Source organism: Mauremys mutica, chromosome 25 (genome assembly GCF_020497125.1).
Source record: "Mauremys mutica isolate MM-2020 ecotype Southern chromosome 25, ASM2049712v1, whole genome shotgun sequence".
NCBI lineage: Eukaryota > Metazoa > Chordata > Testudines > Geoemydidae > Mauremys > Mauremys mutica.
In genome coordinates, this window is record NC_059096.1 from 1463433 (window position 1) to 1483545 (window position 20113).

Genomic DNA, 20113 nt, shown 5'->3' on the forward strand with positions numbered 1-20113 from the left:
GCTGCCTGGTGCGTCTGCCCAGCAGCCAGCAAGATCTGTGTATTTCCAACCTGCCCCTGGCTGTTCCTAACTCTCTGCCCCCAGGGAGCCAGAGCCCAGCCTGGGCTGTTGTAGGACCCACCCGTTCCTTTCGTACCTTGCTCAGCAGGCAGGGTGCTCTGCCAGCCACTAACAGCCCGGGGAGGGACCCGGCGCCAGGCTCGGGCCCGGAACGGTGCAGTGCGAGCCCCAGGCTGGGCAGAACCAGAACCCAGCTGTCCCAGGACTAGTCCCCCCAGCCCAGAAGCTGGGGCCTAGGCAGGGCTATTGCTATGCCAGAGTGGGAGCCCCAGGGCCTGAAAGTCCAGCCTGCAGGGCCAGTGCCCCTTCCCCAAGGAAGAGGGGGGTGCCCGGGGCTGTGCACAAGCTGTTCGGATCAGCAGGCACCACTGGCCTCGCCGCCAGCTCCCTGCCCAGGGCCGGGCCACGGCCGAGCAGCCCTGGGGTCAGAGCACTGGGCGGCTACAGTCAGGGCTCGAGCCGAGCGGGTGCCTTGCTGCTCCTCTGCCACGGCTGCTTGTTCCGTCTCCATGGTCTGCCAGGGACCTGCCCCTGCTTTCCTGGGCAGGGGCCAGGGCTGGCTGGGGGTGCAGCAGCTCCCCAGCACCACCTGCTGGCCCAGGTGTGTATTACGGGTTATAGCCTCCACTTGCTCATGCCTGCAGCAGCCACCGGACCGAGCACAGGGCTGGGGGCCAGGTCCTTACTCTGAGGAGCTGATGGGGGGGTGGGAACTTCTTGGATTTGCTGGTGGGGGAGGGGATGGATGGATAAAGGTCCCACAGGACAGAGTCCCCATGTATAAAAGGGGGTGCTGGGTGCGAGGGAGAGAGCAGTGGGGGTACAGGGCCTGGAGCTGCTCTCCCAGGGCTGGTCACTGCTGCACCCCTGGGTGCCCGCCAGCAGGAGCAGGGCCCTAGTGCTGTGTTGTGCTGCCACCTCGTGGCGAGCCAGAAAGCTGCAGCTGAGCGAAGGGGCCCAGCTGCTCTGCTGGCTGAGGGGGGGGGGGGGGTTGAGCTGAGGCTGCTTCGCTTTAGAGCTTGGCCCAAAGCCGGGCGGGGGCTGCTCCTTTCCCCAGCCCCTGCAGGCCCCAATTTCACTCCCTCCCCGTTGGCCAGGGCGGGGGGCCTGGCCGGGAGTCCAGTGACTGCAGCACAGGTGCAAAGGACACTGGGTGCATGGGCCAGGCCCAGTGCTGCCCTGGCCTCCCTGCATGCTCTTGGGCCAGTCCCCTGGGGCCCCCGGCGCTGCCGATTGAGCTCACGCACCAGACCCGCCCCCAGCACAGCCACACGTTGGCTGGGCTCAGCTGCTGGCGCAGGGCAGGGCAGTGCTGAGCAGGCGGCTCGCAGGGCGACCAGCTAAGAACAAGCTCCTCCTGCACAGCCCTGTGCTGCTGGGGGCGGATGGACACCCCTGAGCACCTGCCTGGAGCAGCCGGGGCGTGACGCAGAGCCTGGCTTTAAAAAAACAGCCGCTTTAGTACCTGCTCGGTCATGAGAAAAAGGCTTGAGAGCCCCCAGCAGCGGCTGGCACGAGAAGGGAATCCCCCCTCCCCTGCTGCCACAAGGCCGGGGGGCGTCACCCAGGGGCCAACATGGGGGGAGGGGGCTGGGAGACCCCTGCTTGTTCCCCCCCCAGCCTGCTGCCCAGAACAGGGGTTGCCCCTGGGTTGCCTCTTGCTTTTCAACCCCCTGCCTGGCTTTTGGGGCTGGGGCACGCTGGGCTAATAGTGCACGGCAGGGGGCTGTGAGCAAACATGGTGGGGTGGGGGCCAGGAACGAGGCCAGGGGCCAATACTGATAAAGAAACCAACATGGCTGCTACAGGGTGAGGCTGGGACGGGCTGCGTCCCCCATGCCCAGAGAGAGGCAGCTCTGCCAGTGGAGCCAGGGACCGGGCCCCTGCCATGCCCCCAGCAGCCTGCCTAACCCCAGCACCCACCTGGCTCAGGCCTGGCACGAGGCAGCACTGCCCGTGCAGGGAAGGAGTTAGGGAGGAGCACGAGTAGGAGGGGCCCTGCCAGAGCTGGGAGCTGCTCGGACCCCACAGACGCAGCCATGGACACTGCAGCTGGTGCAGCAAAGCCCCAGGACGAGGGGCCCACGCACAGAGATACGAACACGGGGCTGCTCTCCACGGGGCACGCTCCCCGGATCGGCTCCCAGGGTCACGGCTGCCGGGCCGGGCCGTACCACGGCGCAGGGTCACGACTGGCTGTGGGGGATCCACTGAGTGTCCATGGGCCGCCGGAGAAGCTCCTCCACGTGTCGCGCGACGTCCATCGTGTCGTCCAGGTCGAACTCGCCCTCGGGATCCAGCACAGAGTCGGGGCTGAGAGAGAGAGACAGGGCGAGCCTGGGGGAGGCATCCCAGAATAGCCACGCCGGGGGGCCGGGAGCAGCGTGCTCCAGCTAAACGCCCCCCCCCCCAGCACGGGGGAGCCCCTCGCCCCCGGAACGCGGCTCAGGGCCGGGGAAGGAGCAGCACCTACTTCTGTGGGTAGACGTTGTAATGCGGCTGGGAGCACACGGCCGGCGACGGCGCCTGATCCATGTAGGTGACTGTCCCGGCGGCAGAATCCCCGGAGGCGCTGGCAAACCTGGAACAGACGAGGGGCCGGCGCGTCAGCCGGGCTGGGGGCACCGGCAAGGGAGCAGCGCCCCGACGATGGGGAAAAAGCAGGGGGGGCCCTGAACACCAAGTGGCTGCAGAATGCACAGTGAGGAGGGGGCACAAGGCAGAACTGAGGCAGCTGCTAACAGCAGTAAGGGGCCTGCTCCCGCCCCACTGTAATGTGAGCAGGGGCAGAGATGCTGGGGGCCTTGGGGTCACACTGTAGGGCTGGCTCCAGGGTGAGCCCAGCCTGGCTGGAGTGACCCTCACGTCCTGCTGGCCCCAGCCCTGGCTCCAGCTCCCTCTCGGGATCATGGTGCTGCTGCCCGGGGCTCTGTTCAGGCCAGGCTCCCTGTGGGCCGGGGGGGAGGGTGCCAATGGGGCCTTACGCCCCCGCCATGGCCCACGTTCACACAGGGGGCGCGTGGGGCCAGCAGGCCGAGCCGCGTTGGGGGTCAGTCGCTCGCAGCCGGCGGCAGGGAGCCGGGGACGGATTTAACCCAGCGCAGAGCGGGCTGGAGAGGCCGCGAGCCTCCCCCGGGTGAGTCCCGCTGCCAGCTCCTTGCTGGCACTTCACCCAAAAGGCCAGGCCAGGCCAGGCGCCCGCCGGCTCTGCCGGGGAACAGAGCCTTGGCTGGCAGGACTCGCCCAGGGCACAGCCCGGCTTGCTGGAGGGGGGAAGCCCAGACATGAGCCCCCTCGGCAGGGAAGTACTTACTCCGGTACCACCTGTTTGATCTGGGGCTTCACGTAGCCATCCACGGCCTTGCCTGCGGTTGGAGGAAAGAGCTGTGAGCCCGCCAGTCCTCCCGGAGTCACCCTGCCCCATCCCGCCCAGGCTCCTGTGCACCCACAGCCCGGCTCCTGCCCCACGTGTCCCGCCAGGCTGCAGGAACCTGCCTTCCCCCCACCCACGCTGCAGAACACCCGGGTCAGGCCCAGCCCCACGGCAGCCGGGGCCAGCACTCGGCAGAGCCCCTCAGCTAGCACACGCCGCGGCGGGACCTGCTGCAGCGGCTCTGCCCGGCCGAGAGCGACTCACAGAGAACCGGCGTGTAGTACTTGGAGAAGACTTCGTCCTTGGGCCGGTCGGGGAACACGTAGTTGAGGTAACTGAGGTCGCCCAGGCGGTCGGCTAGCGAGCGGATGGAGAAGTCTCTGGTGGTGAAGGGTTTCAGGTTCCACAGGTTGCGGTCGGCTACAGGAGACAGGGGGCAGCGTGAGCCGGGCCGCGAAGGGCCAGGCAGGGCAGGGAAAGGAGCCGAGAGCAAACCCAGCCGTGCGCTCAGGTGCCCTGCCCCTCAGCCGTGAGCCGTCCCCCGCCAGCCACGCTGGGTGGAGATCACTGGCATGTCTCCGTCCCCTCGTGCTGGCCGGCAGGGCAGAGTGAGACGCCCCTGTTCCTTCGGCTTTTCTCCACCAGACCCCCAATGGAACCGTGGGGTGCCCCCCGCAGCCAGCGGCGAAGCCGGCCCAGCGCTGCCCCGGGCCCACCCTGACTCACGCGAGTCGAACTTCCAGGCGATGGTGATGCCCCCGATCTCGGAGTCGCTGAACCGCAGCAGGAAGGTCCCGTCCGGCTTGTTGATCAGCAGGTCGTGCGCTTGCTGCTTGTTGACGAAGCCCAGGATGGCCCTGGAGCACAGAGAGGGGGGTGAGGGGCTGGCGGTTGGGAGGGGGAGGGCTGTGCTGTGCCGTGCCGGCCGTTCCGGGAAGGAGGTTCTCACCCGTCATTCCAGTGAGGCTTCTGATGCTTCTTCAGCACCTCCATGACCCCGTCAAACCACTGCCAGAAGGTGTAATTCCAGCCGGGTAAATTCTCCTGGGCGAAGAACACGGCGAAGCAGTGAGGGCCAGGCCTGCGGGCCGTGCCACGGGGGTTCTCTCCCGGCCCGCGGGGTAAAAGCAATCCCCGGCAGCGCCGGAGCAGCCTGGACATGTACATCACAAACCCCAGCCCTCCCCACCCCCCGCATGGACACGTCTCCCCTGGGGTGGGGCAGAGAACAAACCGCACGGGAGGGATGTCGGGCCTGGGGCGGTGGGAGGGTCGGTGCTCGAGGGGGGTTGGGGGGATGGCGCTCGAGGGGGATGGGGGGGATGTCGGGCCTGGGGCGGTGGGAGGGCGGGTGCTCGAGGGGGGTTGGGGGGATGGCGCTCGAGGGGGATGGGGGGGATGTCGGGCCTGGGGCGGTGGGAGGGTCGGTGCGTGAGGGAGGTTGGGGGGATGGCGCTCGAGGGGGGTTGGGGGGATGTCGGGCCTGGGGCGGTGGGAGGGTCGGTGCTCAAGGGGGGTTGGGGGGATGTCGCGCCTGGGGCGGAGCTAGCGTCGGTGCTTGAGGGAGGTTGGGGGGGATGGCGCTCGAGGGGGGTTGGGGGGATGTCGGGCCTGGGGCGGTGGGAGGGCTGGTGCTCGAGGGGGGTTGGGGGGATGGCGCTCGAGGGGGATGGGGGGGATGTCGGGCCTGGGGCGGTGGGAGGGTCGGTGCTCGAGGGGGGTTGGGGGGATGTCGGGCCTGGGGCGGTGGGAGGGTCGGTGCTCGAGGGGGATGGGGGGGATGTTGGGCCTGGGGCGGTGGGAGGGTCGGCGCTCGAGGGGGATGGGGGGGATGTCGGGCCTGGGGCGGTGGGAGGGCTGGTGCTCGGGGGGGACGGCGAGGTAAGAATTTTGGCAGTGGAAGGACATTAATGGGTCAGGCCACCCTGGGTCTCTTGCTGCCCCACCACCCTCCCCACGCTGTTGTCACCAAGTAGCCCCCGCAGCCGGGCGCCCCCGCTGCCCTCCCGGCCCAGGCCCCGCTGGCGGAGGCTGGCAGGGCGGTGCGGCTCACCCTGTTGAACTGGGACCAGGAGACGGACATGGCGCTGTACTCCTCCAGCTGGGCACTGCTGCTGTTGAAGAGCTTCTGGGCCAGGAAGAGCAAGTTCTCCTTCGTCAGCCCCCGGCTGCTCTGCACCTCGGCCTTGAACTTCATGTTGAGCGCCTCGCACAGCTGGGGCCACAGCACCTTCTCGGGCACGGCGAACGGCACCCGGCCCTGCGGGAGGGGGCGGCGCCCGGGCTCAGGGGGCGCCAGCTGCACCCGGGCAGGGAACCCAGCGGGCAGGGCTCCGGCCCCGGGAGCATCACCCCCCTCCCCCAGCATCCCCCTCTGCCTCCCCCAGCACCCCCTGCCCCTCACCCCTCAGCGCCCCCTCCAGCTTCCCCTTCTGCCTCCCCCAGCACCCCCCACTCCCAGAGCTCCCCTCCTCCCCCCCAGAACTCCTGTCCCCCTCCCACAGTGCTCCTGGCGCAGAGGCCGGCTGGGGCAGGAATGGGAGACCGCCCAGGCGAGAACACAGAGGGCTGCAGGAGGGGCCAGGTGGGGGCGGCCCAGCCCAAGGGACCTGCTGCTGTGGGGCGGCCAAGGGCACTGCAGAAGGGGGGCAGGCCCCCCGGGTGTGGGGATCTCCCCCCGGCGGCGCTGGCTGCTCACCGGCTCGGCGAAGGCGTTATCCCAGAGCACGGTGGCCGTGGCGTTGTTGTCTTGGCTCCCGTGCACGATCACCACCACGGGCAGGGACAGCGTCTGTGGGAACCGGCAGGGCCAGGCTGAGGGTGGGGCCGGGGTGGGGCTGGACCCAGCTCCGGTTCCTGCCCTTCCCCCACGGCCGCTGAGCAAGTCTCCATCACACCAAGCCCCCCTGTGCTCCCCGCCCCCATGCCCACCCCACGGGCCCCGCGCCCCCCGGGGCTAGTGACTGAGGCTCGGGAATTCCTGTGTCCCTCCCTCAACCCAGAGACGCCGACACGGCCAAGCCTGACACCAGCCCCAGGAGGGCTCCTAGGGCAGCGGTGCCAGCGCAGGGCTCAGAGCCAGGCAGGGCTCAGGGCAGCGGAGCCAGCGCAGGGCCCAGGGCAGCGGTGCCAGCGTAAGGCCCAGGGCCGGGCAGGGCTCAGGGCAGCGGAGCCAGCGTAAGGCCCAGTGCCGGGCAGGGCTCAGGGCAGCGGTGCCAGCGCAGGGCCCAGGCCGGGCAGGGCCCAGGGCAGCGGTGCCAGCGTAAGGCCCAGAGCCGGGCAGGCTCAGGGCAGCGGTGCCAGCGTAAGGCCCAGAGCCGGGCAGGCTCAGGGCAGCGGTGCCAGCGCAGGGCCCAGGCCGGGCAGGGCCCAGGGCAGCGGTGCCAGCGTAAGGCCCAGAGCCGGGCAGGCTCAGGACAGTGGTGCCAGCGTAAGGCCCAGAGCCGGGCAGGCCCAGTGGTGCCAGCGCAGGGCCCAGAGCCGGGCAGGGCTCAGGGCAGCGGCGCCAGCGCAGGGCCCAGGGCCAGGCAGGGCTCAGGGCAGCGGCGCCAGCGCAGGGCCCAGGGCCAGGCAGGGCTCAGGGCAGCGGTGCCAGCGCAGGGCCCAGGGCCAGCCAGGCCCAGCGGCGCCAGCGCGGCACCAGCTTTACCTTGACCTGGAAGACCAGCTCATTGCCGCCGACGCTGAACTGCGACTCGAAGAGGATGGTGAACTTCTCCTCGGTCACCGACTCGGCGCCGCGCCGATCCGAGCGCTTGATGCGCTTCAGGGACTGCGGGAGGCAGGGGAGAGCGTGAGAGGCGGCGGGGGTGGGGGCACGGGGGGAGGCGGCGCTGCGGCCCGGCTCTCACCATGTTCCTGAAGTGGGCGCTCAGGGTGCCCGTGGCCTGGTGGTACTCCATCACGCAGCAGTTGTTCAGGATCTCCCCGCTGCTCTCGCTGCAATGGGAGAGGCAGGTCAAGGGGACCAGGCACTGGACCAGCCCCGACTGCCATGGGGCACTGGGGGGGGCAGGGCGGTGCCGACAGTCACCATGGGGGGCAGCTCCCTCGGGGCCCAGGGAACCCACTCACGGGCCTGGAGTCCAGCTACGGGCTCAGAGAACGGGCAGCGGCCCGGGGCCCAGGGGGACACGGGGCCCCACGAGCCAACCAGGCCGGGCAGGGGGGTCTCCTGGGGATGGGACCCCAGTGGCGTGTGACTGACCCTCCCTCCGCTCAGCGATACCCCGGGGGGGGAGGAGGCAGCTCCAGCCACACGCTGGGCTGGACTCTCCGGGGGATCCAGCGACGCAGAGAGAACAAGGAACCAGCCCCCCGGGGCCCTGCCAGAGCCCCCGTCTCCCCAGGAGCTGCGGGGCCAGCTCGGGCGTCTCCCGGGAGCTGCCCCGGGCGTGGCGGGGGCGGGGCGGGGGGGCATTACTTGCGGGTGCTTTCGTTCTTCAGCAGGGCCTTGGCTTGCTGCTCGCTGATGATGGTGGCCTTCACCTGGGGCGGGTTCATGTGCACGTTCAACTTCCCCCCCACCAGCAGCCGCACCGTGGCCGCGAACTTGGTCTGCGTCTTCAGCACCTGGGGGGGCTGCTTCTCGATGATGAAGGTGCTGGGGGGAGGAGCCAGCGTCACGGGCCTGCGGCTGTGAGATGGGGCCGGGGGCCGGAGCTACGACTGCCAGGCGTGGGGGTGGGGGGACGGGGACAGACACCGGCACATCCCCACCCCGGCTCACAGCCCCTGCGCCCAGATCCCCCTTCCCAGCCCCCAGGCCAGGTCCCCTCCTGCCCAAAGCACTTGCCCCACGAGCCCCTTTCTCTTGCCACCCGCCCCGCAGTGCCAGCAGCGTCCCCACCCCCCCGATCCAGCCGGCCCCTCGCAGCCCAATTCCTGCCTGCCCAGGTCAGAGCCTGAGCCTCGGCCCCCCAGCCCGTGTGGGGCAGACGGGCCCAGCCCAGCTCACATGGGGCAGACAGGCCCGGCTCTGCCCCCGGCGGTACCTGGTCACCAGGGCGGAGATGATGTCTGTGATGGTGCCGTTGAGCTCGGCCAGCATCTCCTCCACGGGCCCCGGGATGGGCAGCTGCTGGCACAGGTGCTCGGCCCGACGGATCTGCTGCCGGTTCTGCCAGATGATCTCGGCCAGCTTCTCACACCTGGGGCGAGGGGCCCCCGGGCCAGGTCAGTGCTCTGGCAAGGCCCAGGGACATCACGAAGCCCCAGGCCTGGGTGTCCCGTGTCTGCTCGTCACGGGGCTCCCTGTCTGCGCCCCCCACCCCGGGTCCTCCCAGGCTGACGCGGTCCGGCCTTAGCCTAGGCCTGTGGGGAGCTCAGCCGCCCCAGGAATCCAGTCCCACGTCCCTGGCGATGGGGGCAGGTGACCCCTCGTGCCCTGGACTAACAACCCCAGCGGGGGCAGTGTCACCCCCGGGGCTGCCTCTTGGGACCCAGGGCAGCTCCCCGGATTCCCTGCTGCCGGCAGCACCATCCGCTGGTTTCCCAGCCAACCACCCAGGGGCCAAGCGGTAACTCCCGGGTGCCCAGCCCCCGTTTCCCCGGCAGCGCTGGGAGGGGCGGACGCACCAGGACTGCAGCACGTCCAGGGTGCCCTCGGGGGGCCCGCCGTTCCCCGCCAGCTGCTGCCGCCGCTTCCACTGGATCAGCTCGTCGTCCAGGATGGTCGTCTGTTGCTTGCGCAGCAGCTGCAGGGTTTTCTGGTGCTTCTCCGCCAGCTCCTGCGAGGGGACGGGGTGTTAGTGGCGGACGGGGCCGGCACCGGGGAGGGGAGCGGGGTCCCCCCGGGGCTGGCGCTCACCACTCGGTACTGCTGTAGTGTCTGGGCCTCCCGGTGCAGCCAGGCCTCCAGCGACGCCTTCTTCTGCTGCAGCGTCGTCTCGCGGGACATGCGCTCCTGGGGGCCCAGCTGGGAGAGCTGGGAGAACTGGGCTGGGGAGGAGGCCAAGAGCGTTAGCCTGAGCCCCGCCTGCCCTGGGGGCTCCCCGACTCTCAGCGGCACCCCCAGAACTCCTGCACCAGGTCTGCCCCTGGGTGGGGGTGGGACGGTGCTGAGCTGGGGACTCCCATGGGACTCTGGAGGGAGGGGAACCGTCCCGTGACTGCTCAGATACCTGGGGCCTCCTCACGGGGGCGTGGAGGGTGGGTGAGACGACACCCCACCCCCAGATGCTATGGCAGTGTCTCCCCCACACCGCGGGGGGTGACACCCCCCCAGACACCCCTGGTCCCAGGGCGGAGCGGCCAGCACGGGGTGCGAGGCACGGAGCTGCACAGGCAGCATTCTGCACCCGCTGCAGCCCCCCGCCAGACCCAGCCGGAGCCCAGGCCCTGGCGCCCCTCAGCAGCTGGGATGGGGCAAGAGCTTCGGGACGTTTGCTGGCACGAGCCGGTGTCTCCCCGAGGACGGGATCTCAGGGCGAAGCTGCCTCTGCCCTGACGGTCTCTGCCCCCATCAGTCCATCCCCACGGCCCCTCCCTCTCCCCACGACTAGAGCCCCCCCACCCCCACCTTGCAGGCGCATGTTCTCCTGGTACTGGATGATGAAATACTCCTGCGTCTGCTGCAGCTTCTTCAGCTCGTTCTCCGTGTCCTGGGTGACGAGACGCAGCTCCTCGAAGGTCTGGTTGATCTGCAGGTGCTTCTGGGACATGGCGTCCGCCAGGCTGCTGGCCGGGGAGGGACTCTGCAGAGGGGGGGCATCAGGTCAGTGCCGTGACCCCCACGCCTGGGGCAGGGAGAGGCAGGGCTGCAGGGGCTGCCATGGGGGACAGTAACGGGCCCCAGAGCACGGAGGCTGAGCCTCACGCCGTGGGGCAGTGGCTGGAGCCACGGGCACTGGGTGGGGTGAGGGGCCCCAGGGTGGTCCCAGCAGAGTCAGTGCCCGTGGCTGGGCTGGGGCAGTGTCCCCGGGGCCCCAGAGAGACGGGGGAGCGAGTCAGGGCCCCCCTGCCTGGCTACTCACGTTAGTGGCCTCCCGAACCAGCCGCTGCTCGTGGTACAGGATGTGGCGGATGCAGCGCACCAGCTCCATGGGGCACCGGTCGTACGTGTTCTGCAGGAGGGGAAGCAAAGCTCCTGAGCCATGCGCAGAGTGGGGCTAATCAGGGGCTCTCACCGCCCCAGGCTGGGGGAAAAGGGGGTGCCGTGGGCACCGGGCGGGGGGGCTTCTCCTGCCCTAACCTACCCTGCCGGCCTCCCCGCTCCCAGGGCACGTGGGAGAGGATGGGGGTCACCCCAGTCGGCCCATGGCAGGACGGCAGCTCCCCATGGCCAGACAAGGAGCCCGTGGGGGACGGAAGCGGCTGGGGGGGCTGCGACATGGCAGGGGACGGAGCTCGGGGCAGCAGCGGAGGGGGCTCAGGGATGTGCTGGCCCCACGCGGTGAGGAGAGGGGAGACGGCACCTGCCATCACGCACTCTGCTGCCGTTCCAGCCCCTTGCTATGCGCCAGGCTTGGCCGGCCCACGGGGGAGCGCCCAGTGGGAGTGGCCGGCCCCTGGCAGGACACGAGGGGAAAGGCTGCCCCATTGCGGCTCCGGGCACCGACCTGCAGCTGAGTGGCATAATGCCCCAGCTTGATCTTCAGCAAGAACCCGTCCTCGCCCACTTGGTGATCGGCCTTCTTCTGCAGCTCCTGGATCAGCCCCTCCAGCAGCTGGGTGGCTTTGAGGGTCTCCTGGGGGTTATCGAGGTCGATGGAGTCCCTGGCACAGAGAGAGACGGGGGGGGGGTTCAGCTGGGGCCCGGCCTGCCCGCCCCAGCTCGGTGCAGAGACTGCATCTGCTGGGGGAACTCAACCCCCCGCCAGTGAGGCCCCCCCATGTGCCCGTCCCTCAGCAAAGTGGGACGATCCAGCCAACCCCCCACACAAAGCCCAGAGCGAATGGGAGCAAAGCCCCTGGCCCTGGTCCTGCACCTGTCCCGCTCCCCACCCACCATGCCAGTGCCCCCTCCACCATATGGGGCATTCACAGAGGGACCTGCCAAGTGTTCCCAGGGTGACTCCTTGTCGCTGTCTGGCTGAGTGAAGTTGCGAGTCCAGCCCTGATGCCCTTCTGCCAGCTCTGACGGGGGAGGCACTGAGGCTGCGCCCAGGTTCCCTGCAGCGGCCAGCAGCTCCCCTCGTGCAGGATCCCTCACGAGGCAGCTTCACGGGGAGTCTAAGTGCCCTGAGGTTCGACTAGGGCGGCTGCAGAGGTAGCAAGGCTGATACACAGCACTGGGCAAAAGGCTTTACAAGTGATTCCTGGTTAATGCAACCCACGTGCCTACAGAAGGGTAAACTGAGGCATAGCAAACCGGCAATGGGCCCCGGATCTGTGCTCAGACCACTAGGCCGTGCTGCCTGTCTCTGTCTCAGCCAAAAGCAGCATTTACCATTTTTAACTGATAAAACAGAGATTGGCCAACAGTGGGGCGGGGGTGGGAAGCGTTTGACAGAGGACGCATGCCCCAGCCTGGGGACAGAGCCGGGACGCAGCGTTCACGCGGCAGCACCATTGTAGACCCCTCGTACTGCAGGGGGAAGAGGAGAGGGGAGTTAGGTGAACCATCTGCAAGCAGCAAGGAGCCCCGTCAGCAGCCGGCCCCCAGCTCCACCATGCAGCCCCTGGAGGAAGAGATTTTACTGGCACGGTGACAACAGCATGGAGCGGGGCTCACCTACCATGCCTGGCTCTCGATCCACTGCGACAGGTAATGCCGCACCTCGATGGGGAAGTGCTGGCCGTACAGCGCCTGCATCTGGCGGAGGGCCTCTCCCTGCAGCTGCTGGGCCTGGATCCACAGGGCCATCGGTCAGAACCTGGCGGAGGCACACGACAGTTACCCAGGAAGGTTCTTCCCCGACTCGGGAGAATTTGCAAGCTCAGTGGCCATTGTCTCTCTGGGCTCCGGGCCCGCAGGAAAAGCACCTCACATCCTTTCCTGTCTAGTCACTCACAGCCGCTCCCTCAGCAGTGGGGCACAGGAGCCGATCTGCGCCCAGAAGGGGATGTGACGAAGGTGCTGGCAGAGGGAACCTGGAGCTGCCCACCAGCCTGGCCCAGTCAGTGTCCCTGAATGACTGGAAAAGCCACCAAGCGTCACCACCCCAAAGGGACAGATGCTGCTCCGGGGAGACTGGCGCCACAGGGCGAGCCAAAGCCAACGGCAGGAGCAACTTCGATGTCTAATGAGCTCAGGTCCAGCTCTTCCCAGGAACTCCCAATTTCTGGGGCCCTGTGGCAGGCCCCGGCAGGGCCTGGCTCTCCACAGAACAGGGGCTGAGCAGTCCCTAAAGAGTCTCTCAGACGGGGCCTCCCAAGTCCCCAACCGTCTCTGAGCCTGGAGCTCTCCAAGACAAGAGTCTCACCCGGTGGAGTGGGGGTGAAAACGAAGCGGGTAAACGCCTAAACTCAGCTCCAGGTTCCCCAAATGAGAAAGGAGCAAACACCATTTGCTCGCACGCCTCCTCCACCACACCCTCATCCCGGCAGGAATTCCTGCGGGGCATCTCCTGGCTGAGACCGACTCCGCTTTCAGGAAACCAGGTGCTCCTTTGCCAAAGAGTGGAGCAATGCAGGGGCGGCCAAGGTACCGGTGTCCTGGGGTGCACACACCCACGCGGCTTTGATTTCACACACAGGAGCCGGCCCCACGCGCAAAGCTTAGCACGTGGGTCACTGCTTCCCTTACCCTGGATCCTTATGCTGAAGCCAAGAGGGAGTTTCTCACGGTCCAAGAGGGATTCGAAGAGCTAGAGCCTCACCCCCCCATGCTGCATGAATCCCCTCCACCCGCTGTGAGGGAAACACGAGCAAAACATCCCCTTGGAGCACTAGGCCTGCTCTGCCACGCAGGGACTGGCCCTGCCCGGCCAGGCATGGGCCAGTCCCAGGTCAAGCTAGACCAAGGGAATTCTGGGAAATGTAGTCCCCAGGGGAGGGTCATGGGAATTGTAGGCTAATGCAAGGCATGCTGGGAGGACTTGCTGGGGAATATAAGGTGCAGACGGGCTCTTGGGCAAGGCAGTTGCAGCTCAGGAGAGTGAGTGGGTGGAGGGGCAGCTATGGGAAAGGGCTTGTGGGGAGGGCTAGAGGCAGGGACGGGCTGGTGCTGCCACCTGCACTTGTTTGGGGGTCCCAGCCAAGGGAAGCCCCTTCCCGGGGGGACTGAAGAGCCCCAGGAATGGGGCTGAAGGAGCATTTGGGGTCTGGCTCTCCTGGCAGCCGGGGGCTCTTCTACCAGACGGGGAGCTGCGGCCAGCCGGAGGGGCACACACCCTGCTCCAGCGGGGTCCTGAGGCCCAGCCGCAGCCAGCACCAGGGACGTGCCAGTGCGCAAGCGGCGGGCTCGGGAGCGCGCTAGCCAAGGCGCTCCAGGTGCATGGCACATGCTCTGTGCTACCCCCTGGGGCCCGGCTGTACCCGGGTTCCGCAACGTGGCTGCATTTATATAGTGCAGATGGGGGGGGGGGCTAGGTGTCGGGGGGGGCGCAATCCGGGAAGGAAAGCGAGCAGCCCGTATTGACGGGTGGGGGAGGCGTTAACCGCCTTGTTCTAAAGGGAGAACTCGCTAATAGCCAGGACCCTCAGCCCCGCACTCTGCTTCACAACACGTCCCTGGGCCCGCTGCCCACGGGGTGACCTAGCCCGGGTCTGCCGTAGCCACTGCTGGAGCAGTAACCAGGGAGCTCTCTCCAGCACGCAGCCTCCCTCTCCTTGCTGAGCTACTGCCCCGATGAGTGCCTTGGACACTCGCACCATTCAGCCCCCGGCGTGACTGGGCCCTGATTCAGGTAGGCCAGTGCCGAGCTCGGGGGACAGGGCCGGCTTTAGGAGGTGCAGGGCCCAATTCGAACAGTTGTGACGGGGCCCCGGCAGGGAAGACACACACACACACACACACACACACCACGACGACGTACTCACCGGGCGGTGCTCCGAGTCTTCGGCGGCGAGTCCTTCACTCACTCCAGATCTTCGGCGGCACTGAAGGACCCGCCGCCGAAGACCCAGAACAAGCGAAGGACCCGCCGCCGAAGTGCTGCCGAAGACCCAGAGCGCCGCCAGGTGAGTAAAAATTAAAAAGGCGCCTCTAGCCAGGGAAGGGCTTCTCACTAGGCGCGAGGCCCGATTCAGGGGAATTGGTGGAATTGGCCTAAAGCCGGCCCTGTCTGGGGATGCTCATTCTGAGCTAAGTGCAGCTTTTCTAGGTTCACCCAGACAAGGTTTAAGCTAAACCAAAACAAATGTCCACACGGGGGTTGCACCAGGGCCACTAAATTGGTTTAAATTCACACCACCGGCTAAACCTGAGCAACTAGCCATGGCGCTTGCAGCCAGCACTCCCCGCTGCTCTCCTGGCAGCCCCACCAGCGCAGGGCAGGAGCCGAGCTAGGTGCAGGGGACGTGGGACTGTAGCACTTGTCCAGGGAACAGCCCGTTCCTGCTCCTTTAGCAGACGTAGCTTCCTAGTGCAGTTAACAGGACTCGCCTTCCCTGGCGGCTGGCCTAGGTGGGCCCCGCTGAGAATGAGCCACCTCTGGCTGTGAGCGTCTCCTGTAGACACACAGCGTTCCCGGGATGCTAGAGCTGGGGCTGTTTCTTCGTCCCCTCCCCTCAGTGCTGCATAAACACACTCACATGTGTCTCCTGCATCTCCCTGAGCTCCCGTCCTCGCCTCCCTGCCCCGTCAGCACCTGCCTAGCGTGCGGTTCCGACTGCCCGTTAACTTGGGCGAAACACCTGTTACCAGGCAGGCATGTTACCCGGAGTTGCAGCGAGTCCAGCCAGACACCTGCTGGCCATGCTGCACAGGGCTGGCTCCCTGCCAGCTCGGCTCAGGTGGAAACCGTGCTAAATTCAGATCCAAGGACCCAGGGAGTGGTGTTGATGTTAAGACTGGAGCCCTGCCCTGCACAACCACGATTGCTCCAGCTCTCCTGCCCAGGGAGCTGCCGTCTCTGCTTACCGGGCATTAACCGGACATGGTTAAATCAGAGCTCCTCTCATTCTTGCTTCACACCCCCCTCCCACACACACAGACAACCCCATCGACAGCTCCCCTTGTGTTCTGCCAGCCAGCCAGGCGGCAGGACTCTGACCAGCCAACGTAGGGGCGCGTGCCCCCGTGGCCTCTGCCCAGGGAGCCCGTGAGAGGTGGGGATGCATTTCAGGGAGAGATTCTGCACAGAATGTCACTTGTAAGCCGTCCGTGCCGGCATCTGTCCAAGGCCTAGGAGGCTTTTACTAGTTGGGCAGCAAACTCACTCCTTGCAGCACGGAGCGGTGGCCCTGGCACCGGGTCAGAAGCTGCTGGTCCCTTCCCCGAGTGCAGGGGATACTCACGGCAGGAACAGGTGTTCTCCTCGCTCTGCCCTGCCCCATGCACCGCCCTGGCAGTGCCTTGCCAGCCACCTGGGCACCCCGACCCTGGGCACCGAGGGGGATCCTGCCTCTTGGCAAAGGGTTTGCGCCCGCAGGGACAGCCCAGCGCTGCTGCTCCACAGGCTGCCCTGCTACAGGAAGGAGCGAACAGCAGCTATTTCCTTCCAAAATGTCAGCTGCCTCTCACAGACCAAACAGCAAGCGCTGGGCTCCTGGCAGCTTCCTCCCCGCCGCTGCAGCAAGCGCACAGCCGTGTGCAGATCCAGCCACGCTCACTGGGAGCGCCAGCGCGAGGCCGCGTGGGGCCGGCAGCAGCACAAGTGTCAGAGGGTCACATTACAGCCGTGCTCCTTGCCCAAGAGGTATTTATAGTTTTATGATCCAGGAGGATGGAACAAAAGGAAACAGCTGGAAACTGGCACTTTCAGCTAATCCTGATTTACAGTTCTGGCTTTAATGTGAACGGGACGTAACATGGGCTAGACTCTGTGGCAGAGAGATCCCTGCGTCCTCTTGGTCGGCCAGTGACTCACAACCGCAGGCTGAGTAACTGCAGTCCCCCTGCCAGCAGGGTCAGTTCGCCCCCTCTGACAGCTGGGGAGACAGAGGCAGGCTCTAAGTGACTTGCCCAAGGCTGTGGAACAAATCTGTGTCAGAGGCAGAATTGGAACCCGCAAGCTCTGGGCTCCCAGCCCTTTGCCCGCGACGATGGGTACATCTGCACTGCAGCTGGAGGGGAGACTTCCAGCTCAGGGAGCCGCTAGCTCTGGTGAGAACTAGCATGCTGAGAACAGCTGCGCACATGCCAGGCGGCAAGGCCTTGTGCTCCAGGCGGGCAGCGTGCCCATCCCGCTGAGGCTACCCTCCTGTTCGCAGCACACGGGCTCAATCCACGCGAGTGGGGGTATGTCCACCTGAGCTGGAAATCACAGCTCCAGCCGGGACGTGCGCTGAGGCAAGAGACGAGCACCGGCAGATGTCCATGGGGCTGGAGGGAGGGGCTCAGAGCTGGGAGCTCCGGGGGGTGTGGGAACGAGCCGTAACGCCCGTGAAGCAAGGCGGGGTAGAGACCGCATGCCCCTTCCGACCCCAGATGCTGCCTGTCTCATGAGGGTGGCACAGTCGTTGGCATTGCCCCAAGTGGGGTGGGTTGGTCTCTAAAGCACCCACCCAGCCAGGAGCCTGTCCGAAGGAGGGACTTGCAGGGATCTCTGTCGTTTCCCCCCCCCACACGCTGTCCTGTGGACCAGTGCCCGGGAGCCAGCCGTCCGGCCAGCCAGCCCAGAGCAAGGAGCAGCCAGCCCTGGGCTGGGTCTCTGCTGCGCAGCAGTTTGCTGCTAGAAAAGTAGGTCACTAGAGCAGGCTTCCTCCTTCCTGAAGGGCGGGAGCTGCCCCCGTGGGCACCCCTCTGCAGCAGGCCCCGGCAGCGGGGAGAGACGTGGCACCAGCTGCCCAGCAAGGGGCTGGTCCGAGAGCGTGAATCAAACACCCCCATGGATTAGGGATTTCTAAATACAGCTAAGCTGCTCAGACACTCCCGTGGCAGCTGTGCCTCGGAGAGGAGGGCAGCCCCCTGGCAGAGCAGCCCCTGGGCTCAAAAGGAAAAGCACAAGATCAAACCTGGCGCTGCACAGCTAGCACCTGGCAGCCGACGCCTCCCAGAAATATGCAGGGCGGCCGCTGGCCACCACAAATAGATGAAGCAGCTACACGGCCAGGCCTGAGGCGCAGCCTTCACTTTAGCCAGGGGCTGGCTCAGCAATTGCGTCTGCCCGCAGGTCCCAAGCAGCTGCCCCTGCGAAGGAAGCAATGCTGAGCTATGGGCAGAGGGAGGGGAGTGGGCCACCCAGGGAGGGGGTGGCTTCAGCTTCTGTTTACTTCAATTACTGACTTTCCTTCCCTTTTTAAAGAGCTCGGAGCCCACGGCAGAAGGCTGTTACACAGGGCGCAGGCAAGCAGCAGGGGGCTAGGTCAGTTCTCATATTGAGGAAAAGGAGTCAGGACACCTGGGTTTAATTCCTGGCTCTGCCTCAGACACCATGGACAAGTTACTTGGCCTGTCTGCCTCAGTTTACCCACAGGACTTGCCTGGCCCACTGCAATGCTGGGAGGCTTTAGTAACTGGTTCCGAAAGTTGCAAATGGCAGGGTATTGCTGCAGGTCACTTGCAAACCAGATCTGCTCTAGGAATGATTTGGGGGCAGGTCTCTGGCGTGTCACAGGAGCTCAGACTAGAGGATCACAATGGCCTCTCCTGGCCGAGGAACCTAGGAAAAGATTTCTAGAGCCAAAATGGGGAGTCCCTGGATTTCTGCCCTGTGACCATCTACAAGTTTCTGCTACATTCACCCCTGCAGAGTGCACCAGGGACCAGCCCCATTCCCCAGCCACCCTTGACTACTGCAGAGGGTTATAAAACTCTCAGGAAGAATTCCAAGAAAGCCTCTCTTCCTCACGCAAGTCTGTTCCAAACACAGCACGAGCCGCTGCAATCTACGCTGGGAAAGGCACAATCTTGGCTTCTCTGCAACATTCGATTATCTTCCCTTCCATTGCAGAAGGCTCCCTTCACTTGCTGATCTCTCATGTGCGGGAGCTGGAAAGCTTTGCCATCCCACCGAGCAGTGGGGGGCAGCCCGTGGCCCGCAGCCTGTCAGGGTAATCTGCTGGGGGGGCCGCCAGACAGTTGGTTTACATTGACCATCCACAGGCATGGCTGCCTGCAGCTCCCAGGGGCCGCGGTTCGCTGTCCCCGGCCAATGGGAGCTGCGGGAAGCGGCGCGGGCTGCATGTTGCCACCACTGCCATAGAGCAACAAATATAAAATTGGGGCCAACTTCCCAGGCTGGGAGGCCACCACTGTCCGGAACACGCCACGTCAAGTCTGTGCTGAGCCCTGCGCTAGGCAATGTGTGCTGCTGCTCTGGGCTGGCTTCCTCCCGCCCAGCTCCCTAAGAAAAGGAGAAGGGTGGGCAGGTTTCTAGACTCTTGATCCATGCCCCTCTCTGCAAGGGAGCAGCACGGCTCCTTGGACTCTGGGAGAAGGATGTGCTGCCCCAGTGGGTTCCTCTCTCTCCCGGGGCAGGAGCTGTGGGAAGAGGATGCACAGAGTCACCCAAGGGAGCAGAGCTGCCAGGGGCTCGGCTGTGGGGGCAGGGGCTATCATGGCCGTGCCTAGAGCCCCCGTGCAAGAGCAGCTCTGCAGACAGGAATCTGAGCGGGAGGACGCGACCGGGCGGCTTAGCAAGCCCTGGGGAAGCCTAATCTCTGCTATTAATGCCAGCGCCCCCCTGGTGGATAAACCCAGACACGGATTAGACAGGCCTTGGAGGCACTTTAATAACGGCCCCCGTGGCCATACGGCCCAATTCCTCTCGCCCCGGGGGGGAAATAGGGGCTTGACCAGCTGGAGCCAGCGAGGCACAAAGCAGGGACCCACCAGTGTACAGGCTCTGCCACAGCCCAGCCCAGGGGCTTTCCCTGCCCAGACAGGACTCCCCAGGGCAGGAACTCAGAGCCGGGCGCCCCCTCGGCTCAGCCAGCTCCATCCCATCCAGCCACTTCCTTTCTGTTAATGGGCTCGAAGAGCAGTCGCCTCATGAGGCGAGCAGGGGACTTGGCAGGTCTGGATTCTCTAGCGCATCACCCAGGCCTTGGCACAGATCTCCTGCATCTTTCCAAAACCAAACGGGGTCACGTACTTGGCCCCCGGCAGGGTAGGGACCTGCAGCAGCCTAGCCCAGCAATTCACTGGACTCCCTGGCTGCGCTCTGCCTTGGCATCTTACACACTGGTAGGGAGCTGCACCATGTTGCTGGACTTACCTGTCAACTAGAACCAGGAGCAATTTGACCACGGGGCCACATCCTGCCAAGACTTGGCGTTCGGCTCAGGCTGTCCCTGGCATAGCCAGGACGTCTGCCTTAACCAGGGCTGCTTATCTCACCGCAGATCCCGCGTGTGCCCCGGAACACGGCACTAGGGTAAGATCCTGGACACGAGATCCTGGACTCACAAATTAATCCCAGTTTGGGACTTGGGATGCAAATTCCTTCTCAAGATTATTCCCACGCTCTGTGCACATCAGCTTGGACGCAGGCGTCGGTTTATTTTACAAGCTGTGACTTCTGGCTCCGCTCCCGTCAGAGAGTGTACAGATAATGAAGACAGGCTGGCTCCTGAGCTCCCCGTTCCTCATGAGCAGCACTTCACCTGTGACTTCTGGGCTGCACTGGCGGGTTGGGGGATCAGGTCAGCTCCAGCGAGAGTGTTCAGACCACCTTAGGAGACGGGCACTCG

The 20113-nt window shown here is 66.0% G+C and overlaps 1 protein-coding gene across 3 annotated transcripts; it reads right to left on the reverse strand.

Annotated features, from left to right (window-relative positions):
• Positions 1 to 1728: 1728 nt before the first annotated feature.
• On the reverse strand, positions 1729 to 19657 carry LOC123356495 (signal transducer and activator of transcription 5B-like). 3 transcript variants are annotated; one of them, XM_044999792.1, is made up of 19 exons: positions 19639 to 19657; positions 12112 to 12249; positions 10993 to 11149; positions 10408 to 10497; positions 9954 to 10128; positions 9243 to 9373; positions 9011 to 9162; positions 8428 to 8583; positions 7857 to 8036; positions 7285 to 7372; positions 7083 to 7205; positions 6132 to 6224; positions 5487 to 5693; positions 4383 to 4477; positions 4160 to 4290; positions 3698 to 3853; positions 3374 to 3425; positions 2534 to 2641; positions 1729 to 2373 (listed from the first exon to the last, which is right to left on the reverse strand). In XM_044999792.1, the coding sequence occupies exons 2-19, from the start codon at positions 12237 to 12239 to the stop codon at positions 2247 to 2249; spliced, it is 2349 nt and encodes a 782-aa protein (XP_044855727.1). In that variant the 5' UTR covers positions 12240 to 12249; positions 19639 to 19657; the 3' UTR covers positions 1729 to 2246. The 3 variants fall into 3 exon arrangements, with proteins under 3 accessions (XP_044855727.1, XP_044855728.1, XP_044855725.1); XM_044999793.1 differs by lacking the exon at positions 19639 to 19657 and adding an exon at positions 15776 to 15955; XM_044999790.1 differs by lacking the exon at positions 19639 to 19657 and adding an exon at positions 13122 to 13269.
• Between the last annotated feature and the right edge of the window lie 456 nt (positions 19658 to 20113).